This window comes from Saccopteryx bilineata, chromosome 2 (genome assembly GCF_036850765.1).
Source record: "Saccopteryx bilineata isolate mSacBil1 chromosome 2, mSacBil1_pri_phased_curated, whole genome shotgun sequence".
NCBI lineage: Eukaryota > Metazoa > Chordata > Mammalia > Chiroptera > Emballonuridae > Saccopteryx > Saccopteryx bilineata.
This window is the reverse complement of record NC_089491.1, coordinates 290,758,973-290,778,274: the sequence shown is the minus strand read 5'-3', so window position 1 is coordinate 290,778,274 and position 19,302 is coordinate 290,758,973. Positions and strand designations below refer to the sequence as shown.

At 44.1% G+C, this 19,302-nt stretch overlaps 2 protein-coding genes across 3 annotated transcripts in view; both read right to left on the bottom strand.

Moving 5' to 3' along the window:
* The window catches only part of DHX9 (DExH-box helicase 9), a 43,771-nt gene extending 42,430 nt beyond the window's left edge, over window positions 1-1,341 (bottom strand). The window contains exon 1 of one of the 2 annotated variants that reach the window (XM_066261305.1): window positions 1,199-1,341. The gene's annotated coding sequence lies outside the window, so the exon portion shown is untranslated. The remainder of the gene's footprint in view (window positions 1-1,198) is intronic. The other variant, XM_066261306.1, reaches the window with a different exon arrangement.
* A 10,655-nt stretch (window positions 1,342-11,996) lies between these two features.
* NPL (N-acetylneuraminate pyruvate lyase) overlaps window positions 11,997-19,302 on the bottom strand; it is a 34,519-nt gene continuing 27,213 nt past the window's right edge. The window contains exons 11-12 of the mRNA XM_066261304.1: window positions 18,532-18,571; window positions 11,997-13,600 (exon numbers count right to left, since the gene is read on the bottom strand). Coding sequence (XP_066117401.1) covers window positions 13,416-13,600; window positions 18,532-18,571 — 225 coding nt within the window. The 3' untranslated portion in view covers window positions 11,997-13,415. The remainder of the gene's footprint in view (window positions 13,601-18,531; window positions 18,572-19,302) is intronic.

The window sequence follows — 19,302 nt, the reverse complement described above, 5'->3', positions numbered from 1 at the left end:
TCTCTCAAGATCCTCCATAGACCCTTTACTAGATGTCAGACTATGAACTATTTGATTTAATCCTTACAACTACTGCAAAACTCTTGTTATCTTGTTCTCCCATATCATCTCTATGTGCTGTAAATGTTAACTATTAACTTAACTTGTACCCTCCAATGTAAAATGTTTTACTTTCTACCCCACTTGGCTTCCTCTCACCCCCTTCACCTAATACCAATGGATTTCCTCCCTTTACACCTTCTCCCCTGATTCTAATGTAGAAAATGAAGTGCAAAACTGCCACTCTCTGGAGCACATTATCAATCCCTTGAGATTTTTTGCTCCCCAGGAATTGTCAGTTTGGCTCAGATAAACTCATAAATATTCTTTACAGCTCTGGACACTTCCCTCCAACTCCTCTCTCAACACTACTGCACAACCGGGAGACTGCAACGTCGTCCCTGAACGAGTCCGTTTCCCCTCTGGCCACCCTGAAATCCCTTCTTCTCTTAAATCCTCCCCACCGCACTGCAGGCCTTTTCTGTTCCTTTCTAATCTCTGTCTTTAAACGCTAATCTCCGCTACCTGGGCAGTTCGGTTTTTCCTTGGTCTTCCCGGCTAACAGCCCCATCGGTTCAGTTCAAAGGACTCTCTCCTCCCAAAAGCATTCCCTATCCACCCTAGGCGGCTCTCTCCCTTCACACTTTCTCGTATCTTTTCATGGAAACCAGCAGACGTTTGTCTTCCTGTTATCCCGACGCCCCACCCCCACCCGGGACCTCGGCGAGTGCGGGGCTTGATCACCCCACTTGTTTACAGCGCCACTCCCTGCCTGCGGGCCAGCGCCCAGGGCCTGCGGCACGAATGAATGAAGAAGGGCCCGCGGCGCGTGCGGCGCCGAGGCGCGCTCACCACCGGGCTATTGTTCCCCTTCCGCCGAGCGGGACAGCGCCCCGCCGCGCAGGCCGGAGAAGAAAGTGAGGTTCGGCGCCTTCGGAAACAGGGCTGGGAATGGTTGGACGAAAGGCTGGGGCCACCATGCGCACCCCAGCAGCACAAAAACGGTGCGGTGAGCGGCGCGCATACCGCAATCCCCGCACGCGGCCTGGCGGCTCGCCCCTCCCCCACCCGCCATCGCGGCCCGCGCTTCGCAACAAAGCCCGGGTGCGGAAAGGCGGGGCCCTGCGCGGCCAAAACGGTTGGCAGCGTCGTCTCTCACCTACTGGTCTCCGCTGTCTGGTACCCGAGAGCACAGCCCTCTTAGGACCGTCCGTGGGTCCAACCTTTCTCTCAGGCAAAGGGCAAGCGCAACACAACTTGCACGGCGATGGCGGCGAAATGGCTCCCGCGGCGACGACTGAGGGGCGGGGCCCTGGCACGTACGCAGGCGCAGAAAAGGAGCCTGGGAAGGGCGGCTAGAGGGAGGGCGGAGCCTGAGCATCCAGTCGCTTAGGAGATTCCCTGCGCCGCCGGCCCACCCTTACGGGTGGCTTTCCGTAGTTTGCTGGCTGCTTTAGAACCTTTCCGGTGGCTCTGATGCAGCAAAATGTTTAGCAGTTTTTGTGGTAGGGACCTGGAGTGGATGAGGTGCCCTTGGACGACAGAACTGGAAATCTTCGGTGCTAACTTGATGGGGTTGTTGTGATGAAATGAGATGCCAGAGGAAAGGCGCTTTAGCTGAATATTGGGCAGGAAATAGGCGTTCAATAAAGTATTATTGTGGTAAGGTACCAAAGAATTGCAAAAATTAATAGTATTTTATGAAAGAAAGTCAGGTTTCTTGCCCTGTCCTTTCTTTAGAGAATGGAGGGAGAAGGATATGGGAGTTGCCTGACTTACAAGGACTGGGTCATTTAGTTTCACTATAATTCTCTGAAAGGATTAAGGTTATCTGAAGAACTTCCTTTCCCTTTCAAATAAGAGACAAAATTTACATACCGCCCTACACTGATTTTAACTCTCCCTCCCTTCCCGGAATCCTGAGAGTAACATATACCTCTAGACCAGGGGTCTCAAACTCAACTCAGCATGTGGGCCGCAGAGCAAGATCATAGCCGTTTGGCGGGCCGCACTAGGTCTACAAAAGGCAACTGTTACGCAACACTTTTCTCACTGCAGTTGAAAACAAAAAAAATCAGTACAACAAGCACAATCGTACATGCAGTTTACTCAGTGTCACAAAACGACCAGAAACTGTAGTTCGCATCACAACTGCTGTTAACTAAGCTAATATCTAGCTAGGATGCTAGAGAAATGAAAAATACAAGTAGGCCCCTACGCTTACTTAATTTTATCCAAAATATTTTGAACTTCGTGGATAAGTCTGCGGGCCGCACAAAATTGTTCAGCAGGCCGCATGCAGCCCGCGGGCCGCGAGTTTGAGACCCCTGCTCTAGACAAAGGAGGGAAGAGAGACACTAAAAGATTTATGAATGTCTTTAATATGTAAAATAACATCGCTATTGTGTTACCTTAAAAGTTTTAACGTTTTTTTATAGATCCTCTAGACAAATGTTATAAACTTGTTAATAACTGTATCATGCTGTCATGTCCCCCCAACCTGTATATTAGGGGTCCCCAAACTGTGGGCCGCATGCGGCCCCTGAGGCCATTTATCTGCCCCCCCCCCTCGCCACACTTCCAGAAGGGGCACCTCTTTCATTGGTGGTCAGTGAGAGGATGCATCTGCATCCTATGCTCCTGGAGTACTGTAAGTGGCAGTGCCGCAAAGCATGGTGTCACTCACGTACAGTACTAATTCCGGTGACGTGGGCGCTCGCCTCACACTCCGGAAGCGCATCATATCACTTGTTACAGCTAGCAGTGACAAATATGAAACTGGACATTGACCATCTCATTAGCCAAAAGCAGGCCCATAGTTCCCATTGAAATACTAGTCAGGTCGTCTGACCTGTGGTGGCGCAGTGGATAAAGCGTCGACCTGGAAATGCTGAGGTCACCGGTTCGAAACCCTGGGCTTGCCTGGTCAAGGCACATATGGGAGTTGATGCTTCCAGCTCCTCCCCTCCTTCTCTCTCTCTGTCTCTCCTCCTCCCCTCTAAAATGAATTAAAAAAAAAAAAGGCACCTCTTACCTAAGAGTGTGCCTTAAAAAAAATAAAAAAAGAGCCTGACCTGTGGTGGCGCAGTGGATAAAGCGTCGACCTGGAAATGCTGAGGTCACCGGTTCAAAACCCTGGGCTTGCCTGGTCAAGGCACATATGGGAGTTGATGCTTCCAGCTCCTCCTCCCCTTCTCTCTCTCTGTCTCTGTCTCTCCCTCTCCTCTCTAAAATGACTAAATAAATTTTTAAAAAAATTAAAAAAAAATACTGGTCAGTTTGTTGATTTAAATTTACTTGTTCTTTATTTTAAATATTGTATATGTTCCCGTTTTGTTTTTTTACTTTAAAATAAGATATGTGCAGTGTGCATAGGGATTTGTTTATAGTTTTTTTTTATAGTCTGGCACTCCAACGGTCTGAGGGACAGTGAACTGGCCCCCTGTGTAAAAAGTTTGGGGACCCCTGCTGTATGTAGTCAAGGGTATATAACCAGCCTCAGAGTTATATTTGACACTACACAATTTGGGTCAGCTATACCCCATGTTAGTCATATGTAGCCGGCTTAATCAATAAAACTCCTCAAAAATTCATTTGGACTTGGTGTCTCTACTTAAACCCGCAGAAGTAAGGTATGGTACTTTAGAACATTTGAGGGCTTGTCCGGGATCCAGTGTTCTGCATCACCAGGTAGAGACACCTGGATTGGCTGGTCTCTCTGGAGGGTTGCCTGACCCCACTTGGATCTCAAGGAGAGGCGCCACCTGAGACGTTCCAGGGCTCCTGTTTTCCTGTGGGGTTCGGACAACTCTTTGGCAGACACCCCTGATCCCCAAATTCGACTGTAAAGCCATTAGCAATCACAGCTGCCTAGCCTGTTCAGGTTTGCATTTGATTTAAACAGACAGTAATGAAACAAGGGAGCCAAGAACTGGTGGGCCATCATCTTTAATCATAACTTGTACCTGGCGGGCAAGAAATACAGTGGGAAAACACTTCCCTTTTCATTAAGGGCTCCCAAAGCCACTGACTTATCTGAGTTTCCTAGAATCAAAGTATTCTACCTCACCAGCCTTATTCACCTCTGTTTCCCATCTCCTTCTCTCTGCACAAACTCTGCACACACTAGCTTCTCCTTCAGCACTCTACCATCTTGGCTGTTTCTCATCTCCTCCATGTGGCCTTTCTCTGCTCTCCTCCAGCATGGGCTCCGCTGCCCCATTTTATAGTGTAGAAATCAAAACCTTTAATCCAATATACAAAACAAGGAAGTCTCTGATACAAAGCCACTTATCTGAGGCATAATGGGATTCCTCATGAGAGTGCACCACCCCACATCATGCAACAGTCAAGGGTGTGGGGAAAAGCTTAGTTTTAAAACTAAGCGTTAGGCTATAATGACTTTGCCAGCTTACAGCCTGTCTCGCACACCCAAAGCAGGCAAACATATGTGTCATATTTAAAAACTTATTTGACCAACATCGAGAATTTGGCAGAGAGATCAAGGAATGTAAAGTTCTGACCTCCAGAGGTAAGTATGTGAAGCAAATCTTTTGCTTTGCTGTTTGTGACAGGTCAATCTGGACTATTGCGTAGGACCAGACGCAGTCTCACTCTCACAACAGGCTCTCCAAGACTGAGATGTCGGTGGAGAGTTTTGGGTTCTGCCTCGGACTTTTCTGGGACAGAAAACCTGAGTGGGGACATTTGGTGATGCTTTCAGGAAGAAACCTGAGTAGGGACTGAATTAATCAGTCTTGTCTCGGACTTCCAGGGACACCTTTGTGCTTGTCAAAATATCATTCTTTGTTTTTAATGTTTCTCTCTAAAACCCCTGAGTGATTGGTGTGTGAGTGGGGATCTCTGACGTCTGAGTCTAAGTTCCAGGAATGTGGCCTGTGAGCACCTGAGAGGCCCCTGATGGGGAACCGCTTAGTGATTGCTGTGTGAATGGGAATCCCTGGTACCTAAGCCTAAGTTCCAGGAACACGGCCTGCGAGCACCTGAGAGGCCCCTGACAGGGAAACCCCCTCCTCTGTCTGTTGAACTGTGTGCCTAAAAGTCAAGTGTAAATGTAAAATAGTAGATTGTCTGTTTTGTAAGTTCTCTTTGTCAGGAAAACCTCTGGTATGATTTTAATTGGAATAGGTAAAGCACGCTCATTTAAATTTCTTAATTTGTATGACTGTATGTGAAGTCTTTGTTTAATGTCTAACTGTGTCTGTTTTTAAGGCCTGAATTAAGTTCTTGCATGAAAAAATTTGAAATTTCTGGCTTAAAACCAGAGGACAAAAATGAAGGGAAATTTGTAAACCTCATATGAGCTAGAGGCTGTCCACCAAAGCCTGCAAGTTATAAAGTAGCAAAATTCATAGAAATAATAAAAATTCTTAAATAGTGAATTGTCTATACTGTAAATTCTCTTTGTTCATCTGAGAAATCTTGTGACATTTCATGGTATGGGCCTTTTTCCCCAGATCCACTAAATCTCTTTTCTTGGATCCAAGACCTCTGGCTTCAGGGCACTCTGTCTGACTTCTCCCCTGAAGAAATTGTTCTCTTCTGTTGGCTCCTGCCTCTTGCCTTGTGTGATGATTGACACCTCTATAGTCAAACATCCTTTATTCTGAGTGCTAATTATTATGTCTTATCTTTCTTGCCTTTTATTGGTGTGCTGATTTCTGAATTCTCCCAGACAGTTTCAATTTTGTAGATCAGTGCCCCAGACATTAAATATGGGAGGAGAGGGCTGAGGAATGTGCTCCGGGAAATGTTTCTCCAGCCTCTGGGGGCAAAGGGCTGGCAAGTAAGTGATTTGGGTAAGAGAAGAGCAGAAGGCAGGACCAGGATGTGCTGTGTGCGGAGTGACAGGGGGAAGGGAGCTAGAGTAAGGTGGCGGGGACGACTAAGGGTGGGGTGACTGAAGGAAGTATAGAATAGAAACTAGTTTCAGATATTCAGATATCCACCTACTGACCAAAAGAAGTTTTATCCATTTGGAAGATACGAGTTAGGAATAATATTAAAAAATTAGAACTTTGCTTTAGAAAAATCTTCGAAAAAAAAAAGAAAACAGGGCCAGGTAGAAATGTTTAGAAATTAACAAACCACGGGTGTGGACCTTGTTAATTATCGGTTTCTTGAAATGAATTGCCACTCCAGGAAGGAAAATGAGTAATGAAATCATGAGTAATAGGATTATAGAGAATGGGATTGTCAGGGACAGGCCCTCTGGCTGCCTCTCCCCTTCCCCTCCCTAAGACATGGGGGTCACGTGGGCCCTCCATGGGTTGGGGTGGTGGTTTTTCACCCTCCACTGGTGTGTAGGAAGTTGTGAAAGGGAGAATGAGTGCAAAGTGAATGGGGCTGGCACTAGGAGAAGGGCCCTGACTCTCTCCCGAGGGGCCGAGGCGGGTGTTTGGTCCCCTCCAAATTTCCCCTACCCTTCCCCAATTCCTTTGTGTGGCATAATTGTTGTTTGACATGGGAGGCATGAAGTTCACAGGGAAACTCACTGCTTTAGCCACTATGGTCAAAAATTGTAAGAAAAGGTTCTTGGGATTATGGGGTTACTATGTCCCCAGAGAAACTGAGGACTTTGTATGAACTAGAATAGCCCACTGTTGGGAAAATGAGTTTGTAAAATTTGTGGGTTTTAATTTGCTGCTTTTCTTGTTAGAAATAACGCTGGACAGCTACTCAGAGCAAGGCTGAAAAAGATGTACCGGATCACATGGCAGTGCTGGAAGCACCTTTCAGACAGTCTTTTAAACAGCCTGCTGAGTAATTTACAGACCCTGTAAGTACCTAAGGAAGGAGTGGTTACTTAGCTTTTATTTCTTCTCTGAGTTTTGGTAGTAAGGGAGGGGTTTTCCAAACATTATTTAAAAAGCATAAATCCTTCTCTATAGGGGGTACACCTTGCCCTAAAGAGGGCCAGTTTTCACCGGTTTCAAAAACAAATTTGGCCCTGGCCGGTTGGCTCAGCGGTAGAGCGTCGGCCTGGCGTGCGGGGGACCTGGGTTTGATTCCCGGCCAGGGCACATGGGAGAAGCGCCCATTTGCTTCTCCACCCCCCACCCCCTCCTTCCTCTCTGTCTCTCTCCTCCCCTCCCGCAGCCGAGGCTCCATTGGAGCAAAGATGGCCCAGGCGCTGGGGATGGCTCCTTGGCCTCTGCCCCAGGCTCTGGAGTGGCTCTGGTCCCGGCAAAGCGACGCCCCGGAGGGGCAGAGCATCGCCCCCTGGTGGGCAGAGCGAAGCCCCTGGTGGGCGTGCCAGGTGGATCCCGGTCGGGCGCATGCGGGAGTCTGTCTGACTGTCTCTCCCCGTTTCCAGCTTCAGAAAAAAGAAAAATAAAAAATAAAAATAAAAAAAAACCTAATTTGGTTAAAGTTTTCTTTACGATTCGATTTATGTGTTCTACCTGCCCTGAACTGTTGTAATTCTTTGATATTTTACCACATTCCCCACTGGTTTTATATCCTGAGTCAAATCCTTGACTCATTTTTAACAAGGTATATGAGGCAATTCTTAATTTTTATAAACTTTCTTAACTATTTAGAAATAACTGGCTTTTAAAATAATTTATTTTTTCCCTTTAAAAAGTATTGTCATATTTCATATTTTTTATTATTAAAATTATACAATTTTTTTTAGTCAGAACTTAAAAAAAAAACCCTTAACCTTTAGTGACAACCAAACTGGCTTTTCTTTCACTCCAGTTTTCCTCCTTCCTCAAAGTCTGATTAAAAGGAGGTCCTCAGTGAGTTTTTTCATGCATTAGCTGTGTGTAGACCAACCAGCTTCCAGTTTGTGGCTGGAGCAGGGCATGCCATCCTTCTCAGGGTTAACTTACAAAGGTTGGTGGGGTCAGTCTCTGCTGTCCATGGGGGTGTCTCTCCTTGGACTGCAGGCTTCAACCGGCTATGGTGGACCCACACGGGCATGCAGTGGGGGTGGTCAGGTTCACGGTGTAGGGACCTGTCCATGTGGGAGTCAGTCCTTGGGGAGATAGACACTAAAAGATTTATGAATGTCTTTAATATGTAAAATGACATTGCTATTGTGTTACCTTAAAAGTTTTAACTTTTTTATTTATTTATTTATTTATTCATTTTTGAGAGAAGAGAGAGTGAGTGAGAGAGAGAGGGAGAGAGAGAGAATGGGTGAGGAGCAGGAAGCATCAACTCCCATATGTGCCTTGACCAGGCAGGCCCAGGGTTTTGAACCAGCGACCTCAGTGTTCCAGGTTGATGTTTTATCCACTGTGCCACCACAGGTCAGGTGAAAAGTTTTAATGTTTTTTATAGATCCTCTAGAAAATGTTATAAACTTGTTAATAACTGTATCATGCTGTCATGCCCCCCCAACCTGTATGTAGTCAGGGGTATATAACCAGCCTCAGAGTTATATTTGACACTACATGATTTGGGTCAGCTATACCCCGTGTTAGTCATATGCAGCCAGCTTAATAAAACTCCTCAAAAATTCATTTGGACTTAGTGTCTCTACATAAACCCGCAAAAGTAAGGTACAGTACTTTACAACATTATTATTGTAGAGATTTAGACACTGCAATGCAAACGTCTTCTGAAAAAGAAATAAACTCAGTGAAGGCAGGAACCCTGCCTAGCTCAGTCCACTCACCACAGTGCTTGACACATTATTAAGAGCTCAGTAAAAACTAGTTGAATGATGGATACATCCTTCAGGATTGTTTCGGCTTACGTTGTAGATCCTTTTGTCTTCAGAGTCTTTGAAATACTATATATTGTGAACTATTGTAGTTCTCACTGTTACATTTTGAACTTTAGTGCTTCTCTTGGAGGCAAAAATACAAAATATTTTATTGGGGTTGTTACAGATAATCCAGACTAATCAATTTATCTAAGCCCATCATACCTATACATCCTTATTCTTCACCTCTTTCATTACTTTTTTTTTTTTAACTCTTCTAGCTCAGTGATCACTCTCTTTAAAACTCTGTTGCTCTTACAATTAGATAATAGTTTAGCATTATTCACTTTTATTTTCTCCGTGAATTTGCTCTCTTCAATCATTCAGGGAAAGATATTAATTTCTAATTCTTTGTACCTTTCAAGGTGCTTACAGTTGCAAGTACCTGATATTTATCATAAGGGAAATTCAAATAGCATAAATGGATTGCAAGAATTTTTTTTTCTCTCTCTCTCTTTTTTTTTTTTCTGAAGTTGGAAACAGGGAAGCAGTCAGACAGACTCCTGCATGCGCCCGACCGGGATCCACCTGGCACGCCCACCAGGGGGTGATGCTCTGCCCATCTGGGGGGTAGCTCTATTGCAACCAGAGCCATTCCAGTGCCTGAGGCAGAGGCCTCAGAGCCATCCTCAGTGCCCAGGCCAACTTTGCTCCAATGGAGCCTTGGCTGCAGGAGGGGAAGAGAGAGACAGAGAGGAAGGAGAGGGGGAGAGGTGGGGAAGCAGATGGGCGCTTCTCCTGTGTGCCCTGGCCGGGAATCGAACCTGGGACTCCTGAACGCCAGGCCGACGTTCTACCACTGAGCCAACCGGCCAGGGCCAAGAATTTTGAATTAGATAATGAAGACAGTAAAATACTAAGTTTAAACAAAATTTTCAGAGGCAGAGCTTTAGCTTCCAAGGCTTATGGAAATTTTTATTGAGTTGGTTCTTAATTGAGTCCTTGCACCTGAGACATAGAATTTCTAGAGAATTGCATGCCAGAGACCGGCGTTACCTTTGTAGATTGCCCTAAGCAACTAGCACCCTCTAAAATCTTCCTTAACATTTGCAGATGAAGCTTCTAAACACGCTCCCTTTTCTATCTATGCCTCTTTGACCTACTGTTCCTCTAAAATCACTTAGCAAAAGGCATTTTCTCATTGTTAGTCACTGTTCCACATGGTCACACATGGGTCATTCAAGAGCATGCAGATAATTTCACTTCCTATCCTCTACTGTTAGAGGGAAGCATAAAATTCCCAGCCAAGGAAAAAATATGAAGGTGGCACTCTAGTCTGAGTGGTGGTAATATATAATAAATGCAAAGTTCTTGCCTTGGGTTTAGTATCATTTTCAACTTCATTTTGCCAGCCATTAGTTAGAAGGGTTAGCAGTGATGTATTGTTTCTCTCTGTTGTTTAAAAAACATATACTGAAGTGCTTGGATAGCTACAAAAATGAACACTTCACTGTACTTATGATGTCCCAGGCACTGTTTTCAGTATTTTATATGTATTACATCATGTGATTCTCACAATAACCCAATAGATATTCAAATATTCGTATTGTAGATCAGATAACTGAAGGACTGAAAAGTTAAATAACATGTAGGTCACAGAGCTAGTAAGTGGTGGAGGCAAGACTTGAACCCACATGGACTGGATCTGGGTCATATTAATAACCACAGGACAGCGCTGCCTCCCATACAACCATGTACTGCTTGCTATTTTGTGCTCAATTGAACCCAACTCTCCACTACATTACTAGGTCCTTGGGCTTGAATCTTAGGGATAACACTAGGTAAAAAGTGTTGTTAAAAGTGGACATATAAATTTAAGATTCTGTGTGTGAAATACAGTCTGTTGTCAATCTGTTAAGATTCATATCCTGGCTCTGCCACAACCATGTGTGACCTTAATTAAGATATTTAATTCCCTTTGCCATAGCTACTTCATTTTGAAAATGTACTATATCACTTCTAAAACACACTTAAAGAAGTCATTTGGAAATTTCTGGAATGAGATGTCATGTCATACTTTGTCAGTGTTTTTCTCTTTCTTAGAGGTGTATCTAAAATAATGTCTTACAATCAATCAGAGGATCTGAGATCCAATGAAACATCTGAGAACCTATATCACAACAAGTAATTATAAAGGTGCTTAAATCAGGGTCCCCTTGCCTCTTTGGATTCCTTTCTTCATTTTTGTTTACCTTTAAGGCATTTTCTTACTGTTTTGGCAGCACTGCAATTTATTTATTTATTTATTTATTTATTTATTTTTAAATTTATCCATTTTAGAGAAGACAGACAGAGAGAGAAGGGGGGAGGAGCTGGAATCATCAACTCTCATATGTGCCTTGACCAGGTAAGCCCAGGGTTTCGAACTGGCGACCTCAGCATTTCCAGGTCTACGCTTTATCCACTGCGCCACCACAGGTCAGGCTGCAATTTTTTTTAAATTTTATTTTATTTATTCATTTTTAGAGAGGAGACAGAGAGGGAGAGAGAGAGAAGGGGGAGGAGCAGTAAGCATCAACTCCCATATGTGCCTTGACCAGGCAAGCCCAGGGTTTCGAATCGGCGACCTCAGCATTTCTAGGTCGACGCTAGGTCGAGGCTAAGGAGACCATACGTGTAAAGACAAAATGCCTTCCACCTTCCGTGAAAAGTGAACACTAGCAACAATAAAACAAAACAAAATAAAAACTAAACATAACAACAATAAAACAAACCCCAGAAAAGGAGCAATGAAGGAGATTTGTGTATGATAAACCAGATGCCAGGTAGCGAGAAAAGAGAAGAAGAATTGCCTGACCAGGTGGTGGCATAGTGGATAGAGCGTAGGACTGAAATGCAGAGGACCCAGGTTCGAGACCCCGAGGTCGCCAGCTTGAGCGCAGGCTCATCTGGTTTGAGCAAGGCTCACCAGCTTGAACCCAAGGTCTCTGGCTTGAGCTAGGCGTTAATCGGTCTGCTGTCGCCCCATGGTCAAGGCACATATGAGAAAGCAATCAGTGAACAACTAAGGTGCCACATGAGAAACTGATGATTGATGCTTCTCATCTCTCTCCATTCCTGTCTGTCTGTACCTATCTATCCCTCTCTCTGACTCTCTCTCTCTGTAAAAAAATTAAATAAATAAAAAGAGAAAAAGACTTTAGTATTGTGTTGAATATTTCACATACCATTACATTAGTTTTGACATTAAAAACCAAATTCAGAGACAATAGTAAATTAATAATATTCCAAAATTTTACTTTTTATTAAAGGCATTATTAGTAACCTATTGCTCGATAATACAGTACTCATTCATTTCTATGGAGTTGGATGTTAAAATATAGAGCTTAACTCAGCCCTGCTCGTTTTGTTTTAATCATTATATTGCTCTCTGTGTTCATAAGATCTCACCATCTTAAAAATTAATATATATTTAATGCGTAATATAAAACTGATAAATTTCCTATCATTGAAGGAAAGTGCTTGAAAGTGTGAGTGGGAAGTACAGTAGCCCCTGGGCTCACTGCAGAAGGGACAGTGACTTTCACTTCCAATAATCCAGGGTGCTATGGGGGAGACACTTCCTTCTGGGTGGGGAAGGGGAGGATGTGGTGCTCAGAGCAGAACTCTTTGGTTCTTTGAAACATGGTGCTTTAAGAAGTTCTCACATAGCAACAAATGGAGACTTGAATTCTTGTTGGAAGGCCTTTCCTTTCTTATATGAAAACCACCCTAAAGCAGTGGTCCCCAGCCTTTTTTGGACTACGGACCGGTTTAATGTCAGAAAATATTTTCACGGACCGGCCTTTAAGGTAGGACGGATAAATGTATCACGTGACTGAGATAAGCGTCAAGAGTGAGTCTCAGATGAACAGAGGGAATCTGGTCATTTTTAAAAAATAAAACATCGTTTAGTCTTAAATATAAATAAAACGGAAATAATGTAAGTTATTTATTCTTTCTCTGTGGACCGGTACCAAATGGCCTACAGACCGGTACCGGTCCGCGGCCCCGGGGGATGGGACCACTGCCCTAAAGGACCCTTTAGCTACAAGAACTGAAACAAGTCCTCAGCTAACTCAGTGGTTTGGGGAAAACCCACTGACATCACAATCTGAAAACATGTTCTAGAGTTAGACTGAGCGGCCAAGGCAGCTGGTGTTCTCACACTTGTGTACAGTTAAGTCAGGCTGTAATTTGTCATTGAAGTTAGCACACCTGCCATATCTCAGAGTTTTCCTCGATTCCAAATGAGTATTTATTAAAATGAAAGTACATTATAGTGCTTTAAAATTAGAAAACTTGAAGACAGGATTAAGAACTAGAAATTAAGATAATGTGAGCTCCCAAAAGCAGATGGAATTCATTACAATTTTCCTCTTGATTCCATTTCATCCATATCAGCAGGAATTTGTCTGCAAAGATTTTGTGCGATGTTGAATGACTCAGGGCTCATGACACCTTTTGGAGTTTTTGCTCCTTCACAAAATAAAACTTTTTAAAGAGCAGAGTAGGTACTTCAATACTTGTTGATTGATGTGAGATTTCATTTGCTAGAAAAGAATGTAGTTCAAGCTCATCTATAAAGTCGCTGAGAAACGAATGCACTGTTCAGGTAGATTATACCTCCATGTAAACACCTGGACTTGATAGAAAGGCATCAGTCACAGGCTTCCAAGTTTCCATGCTTTAAATCAGTAAAAGAAAGAAAATCCAGACTCTTTAGTTTAGCTTCCGCATTATCAGTAAACTCCTTGGAGGCTTTCTGCAGTGGAAGCCGGGGTGGTCCCATTGGAATCCCAGACACTAGAGTCATGATGGCTTTGGTCTGTGACACTCCAAAACCTATACAGAGAAAATAAATAGGAAATGTGACTGGGATTGTACACTTCATCATCAACATCCTGAAGTAGAGATACTATTGGTACAGTGACTAAAATGAGACATTTGTAGTCAATATGGCAGACTGAGAAGACATAGGGACTCCCTCTTCCTCCTTCCAACACAGAAATACTGCAAACAGTGTTTTCAACAAACTGACAAGCTGTAAAATGAAACAAAGTACAAGACTCAAAGTTAACATCAAAAACAAGAAGGAGGGACCTAAGTTATCAGGAATAAAGAGGTCAGAGTCATGAGGAGTTGAAGCCAAATGGTCCATGAGAATCTGATTCAGGGGTATACTGTTGTTGCTCAAATGATACAGGACTTCATTGCTGGGAGAGGAATTAGTTCAAGCATAGTTTATGACTCAAAGCTGCTGTTCTGGGGCTGGTGTTATAATGTTGGCACAGGAATGCAAGAGGAAGCCTTGGGTCTGTGCATAGCGAGGAGCTAGACTCAAACTGCAAGTGTAAAAACTGGTAACCAGCCTTCTATGAAAACCAAGAGAAAAAACCTGGCTTAGGGATAGAGGCTGAGCCCTTGACTTCTGCCAGGACTGTGGATGGAAAAGAAAGAAGTTTCAAGCCTGTGCCATATATGAATGAAAGATCCATATTTGTATCATGCATGTGACATAGGAACCAGACTGAGAAAATAACATAAAGACTGGTTAGAATTGGTGAAACTATGTGTCCTAACAGATGCAAATATAAAAACACTTGGTAGGACATCTCACAACCTAGAGCACAGTGGGCTCTCTGGAAAACAACAGCTTCTGAAGACTGACTCAAAGTTAAAAATGACAAAGTATGTGAGGAAAAAGAAGCCTCATGAAAGCCAGCTTGTGCACAACTCCCAAATTTCAGATCCAGCAAACTGATGATACAAAATTCTGAAAGAGACATCACAGAAGTAAAAGAAGCAACAAAAGCCATAGGCTAAGAGAGGGGCATATAAATAAACAACAGCGAGATCTGAAGAAAAAATAAATAAAAACAGCCAAAGAGAAACACTGAAAATGAAAAATACATAATCAATGAAAGTAAACACAGCTAAAGATAGAATTGATGATTTTGAAGGTAGATCTTGGGAAATAACCCAAAATAGAAAACAAGATATTTGATTTCTCATCTGGCTATTGCTTTTGGATCCATGGCATAAGAAGTAATAACTTTTTGCTTGACCAGGCAGTGGCACAGTGGATAGAGCATTGGCCTAGAAAGCAGAGGACTCAAGTTCAAAACCCCAAGGTCACTGCCTTGAGTGTATGTAGGCTCACCAGCTTGAGTGCAGGGGTGCTGGCTTGAGCGTGGGATCATAGACATGACCCCATGGTTGCTGTCTTGAGCCCAAAGGTCACTGGCTTGAAGCCCATGGTTGCTGGCTTGAGCCCAAGGTCGCTGGCTTGAGCAAGTGTTCACTCGCTCCTCTGTAGCTCCCCCCCTCCAGTCAAGGAACATTTGAGAAAGCAATCAATGAACAAACTCAGGGGCCACAAAGAAGTATTGATGCTTCTTATCTCTCTCCCTTCCTATCTGTCTGTCCCTATCTACCCCTTTCTCTCTGTCTTGCTAAAAAAAAGAATAACTTTCTTTTGCTAAGTTAAATTAGTTACAGCCCTGGCTGGTTGGCTCAGCGGTAGAGCATCGGCCTGGCGTGCGGGGGACCTGGGTTCGATTCCCGGCCAGGGCACACAGGAGAAGTGCCCATTTGCTTCTCTACCCCCCCTCCTCCCTCTCTGTCTCTCTCTTCCCCTCCCGCAGCCAAGGCTCCATTGGAGCAAAGATGGCCCGGGCGCTGGGGATGGCTCCTTGGCCTCTGCCCCAGGCGCTAGAGTGGCTCTGGTCGCGGCAGAGCGACACCCCGGAGGGGCAGAGCATCGCCCCCTGGTGGGCAGAGCGTTGCCCCTGGTGGGCGTGCCGGGTGGATCCCGGTCAGGCGCATGCGGGAGTCTGTCTGACTGTCTATCCCCGTTTCCAGCTTCAGAAAAATACAAAAATACAAAAAAAATTAGTTACAACAACAATTTAGCATTGGGAAAGAAAATACTAGAATGTCTAAATATATAGAATATACTGTATTTCACCATGTATAAGACGCACCCTTTTCTGAAAAATTTGGGGTCTAAAAACTGGGTGCAACTTATACAGTGGTTGTGGCATTTCAAATGCCATAGATGGAACTGAGGACGAGGCAATATATGAAAACAGTGATTTGTCATCAGACACAGATGAGGACAAGCTAATGGGTGGGAGTTTTGACAGTGATTAGGAGTTGTATGAATTTTATGATGAATTAAACTTGAGTTCAATAACTTTAGATAATACATTTTTTTAAAATTTTGGGCCCCCGGGCCCTGGCCGGTTGGCTCAGTGGTAGAGTGTTGGCCTGGTGTGCAGGAGTCCCGGGTTCGATTCCCGGCCAGGGCACACAGGAGAGGCACCCATTTGCTTCTCCACCCCTCCCCCTCTCCTTCCTCTCTATCTCTCTCTTCCCCTCCCACAGCAAGGCTCCATTGGAGCAAAGATGGCCCGGGCGCTGGGGATGGCTCTGTGGCCTCTGCCTCAGGCACTAGAATGGCTCTGGATGCAACAGAGCGACGCCCCAGAGGGGCAAAGCATTGCCCCTGGTGGGCATGCCGGGTGGATCCTGGTCGGGCGCATGCAGGAGTCTGTCTGACTGCCTCCCCGTTTCCAGCTTCGGAAAAATGAAAAAAAATAAAAATAAAAAATAAAAATAAAAAATAAATAAATAAAATCAGGAAAAAAAAAATTTGGGCCCCCAAATTAAGGTGTCTCTTACACGTGGGAGCATCTTATACATGGGGAAATACAGTAGTTTGATGAATGCAAAATAGCCCTTCCAGGCTTATTATGAATGGTGGAACAGGACTACAAATTTCTTAAGACAAGTTTCTCTTTGATTAAACCATGCAAACTCCAACTCCCAAGAAACTCTTTAATGAGCTTAAGGTATATTCTTTTAGAGCATAAAAACTGTCTGCAAAAGTCCCCTTTCAAAATGCATATAATTCTGGCAAGAGTTAATCCTTTCAGCTAATACCTCACAGCTACATTTTGTAAAACTGTAACAGTATCACCGCTCGTATGCAAAAACAATTGTATATACACAAGTATATAAATTTAAAATTTCAATAGTTCAATATCTACTTTAATGCACTTTAGGAACATATAACTATCATAACAAACCTACAGGTTTTTTATTATTAATTAATTAATTTATGTATGTAATTTTTACAGAGACAGAGAGTGAGTCAGAGAGAGGGATAGACAGGGACAGACAGACAGGAACGGAGAGAGATGAGAAGCATCAATCATTAGTTTTTCATTGTGCATTGCAACACCTTAGTTGTTCATTGATTGCTTTCTCATATGTGCCTTGACCGCAGGCCTTCAGCAGACCGAGTAACCCCTTGTTGGACCCAGCGACCTTGGGTTCAAACTCATAGGCTTTGCTCAAACCAGATGAGCCCGCGCTCAAGCTGGCGACCTCGGGGTCTCGAACCTGGGTCCTCCGCATCCCAGTCCGACGCTCCATCCACTGCACCACTGCCTGGTCAGGCCAAACCTACAGTTTTATAGAAAGTATTTCTTAGAGCAAGTGAATAATAATAGGTCATTAATAATACTAGCTGCACACAAATATGACAAAAATCATGAAAGTGGAAAAGCAAATGGGAAACAACACTGTCTCTGAAAGACAAAGAGAGCTAGCTGAGAACCTTACGAGTTTAAGGGACATAACACATCATAGGTGCTTCGGCCAGGATGAACCAGAAAGGCTATGAAAGGGTGGTAGGAGATTTGCCAAAAATAAACCTAAAACTTTTCCTGAACTTGACCCAGGTTCTCAAGGAGGGCCAGTCTCTTGCAGAAGTGGAATGAGATGGTGGCATTTGCCATGTGTCATAGGATAAGGCTTAGGAGACGCTGGAGAGGTTGCTCTTCCTAAATTCACTATATTTTCCTCAAATTTTACTTTGGCATATTATCCAACCCTTCATCCATTTAAACTCAGTCGTGTTTGTAAACTCTTTTTTTTTTTTTCTTTCTGAAGCTGGAAACGGGGATGCAGTCAGACAGACTCCAGCATGCGCCCGACCGGGATCTACCCGGCACGCCCACCAGGGGGCGATGCTCTGCCCATCGGGGCATCGCTCTGTTGCGACCAGAGCCACTCTAGCGCCTGAGGCAGCGGCCAAGGAGCCATCCCCAGCACCCGGGCTATCTTTTTGCTCCAATGGAGCCTTGGCTGCGGGAGGGGAAGAGAGAGACAGAGAGGAAGGAGGGGGGAGGGGTGGAGAAGCAGATGGGAGCTTCTCCTGTGTGCCCTGGCTGGGAATCGAACCCGGGACTTCCAGCACACCAGGCGGACGCTCTACCACTGAGCCAACCAGCCAGGGCCTATAAACTCTTTTTAAGTTGCCAATACTCTTGGGAGTGCTGTCAGTCATTCACAGTTTAGTAAGGTCTATATTCAGACCGCCATCCCCCAAGCACTTAGGCTGAAATCAGCCACAGTGTAGCAGTAGAACTTTAATGAGCAGAGGCAAATAAAGGGAGGGAGTGCTGACAGTGCAGAAGAGAAGGAACAAAAATGGTGTGCCTGTGTGTAGAATGGGGAGGTCAACAAAGTATTCAAGTGGAGGAGAATGGTTTGAGAAAGGGTGCCCAGACCCTCCTTCACCATTTTATCAGGTTGGCCCTGAAGGTTAATATTGGAAAGAATTCTACTTGCAACAGAGCATTAAAAGGTGTTCTGGTTGAACCCTCAAAGAAAGTGATCAAAATGCCTCATCACTTTCCCTGAAATCCTCAGAGAAAGTCCATTTCCTTTATATTCTCAAGTAGCAGACAAAGCAGGAAACTTACCTAGTTTGAACACAAAGTTGATAAACCTCTGAATGCCAAACTGGAAAGGAACAAACAAATCTATAGTCAGTATTACTGAACTGTGATAACAATTTAAAGAACTTAGAGGTCAAATAACAGAAACCCCAAACCAAAAAGTCCACACACCTTGGTTTTCGGAAGGTCTGTCAGAATGGAGAAAACCAGCCAAGTGAGGATGGCTGAGATCCATCCAGGATACGGTAGGATCTTTTCATACATTTCAGCTTTATAAAATGGACCCGTTCAGAAAAGAAGCTCCAATGATAGAACAGTGCAGTAGAGAGTGAAGATAGGGAAGCCAGCCTTTAACCCATCAAGCTCCCACAGGTAAACTTATCAGAGATTGCAGTTGTTTCCAAACTGGGGTTCACTAACCTCGGCCAAGGCAAAGATCTATGGGAATCAATTTCTAGATACTCAACTTCCATAAGTGCTAATTTCCAAAATGGATCAGAATAAGAATTCACACAATGCAGAGGTGTGGGTTGTCCTTTTATATTTCTCCTTTCACAGTCTTTCTTTTTCTCCTACTTTTGAAAAAATAAAGACACATCACTGGCCTGGGACATGTCTGAGAAGCACATAATGGAGCAAATCAAAACACTGGTATTGGTACTGACAGAGAAGGTGACAGAGTGATTTCTCTAACTAATGGACAGCAAGTCCTCTAAAAAAATCAGACATTTTCAGTTTTCTTGCTTTCAATAGTGCTTTCAATAGTTGCTACTCAAGTTGTCAGCTGAAAATCAC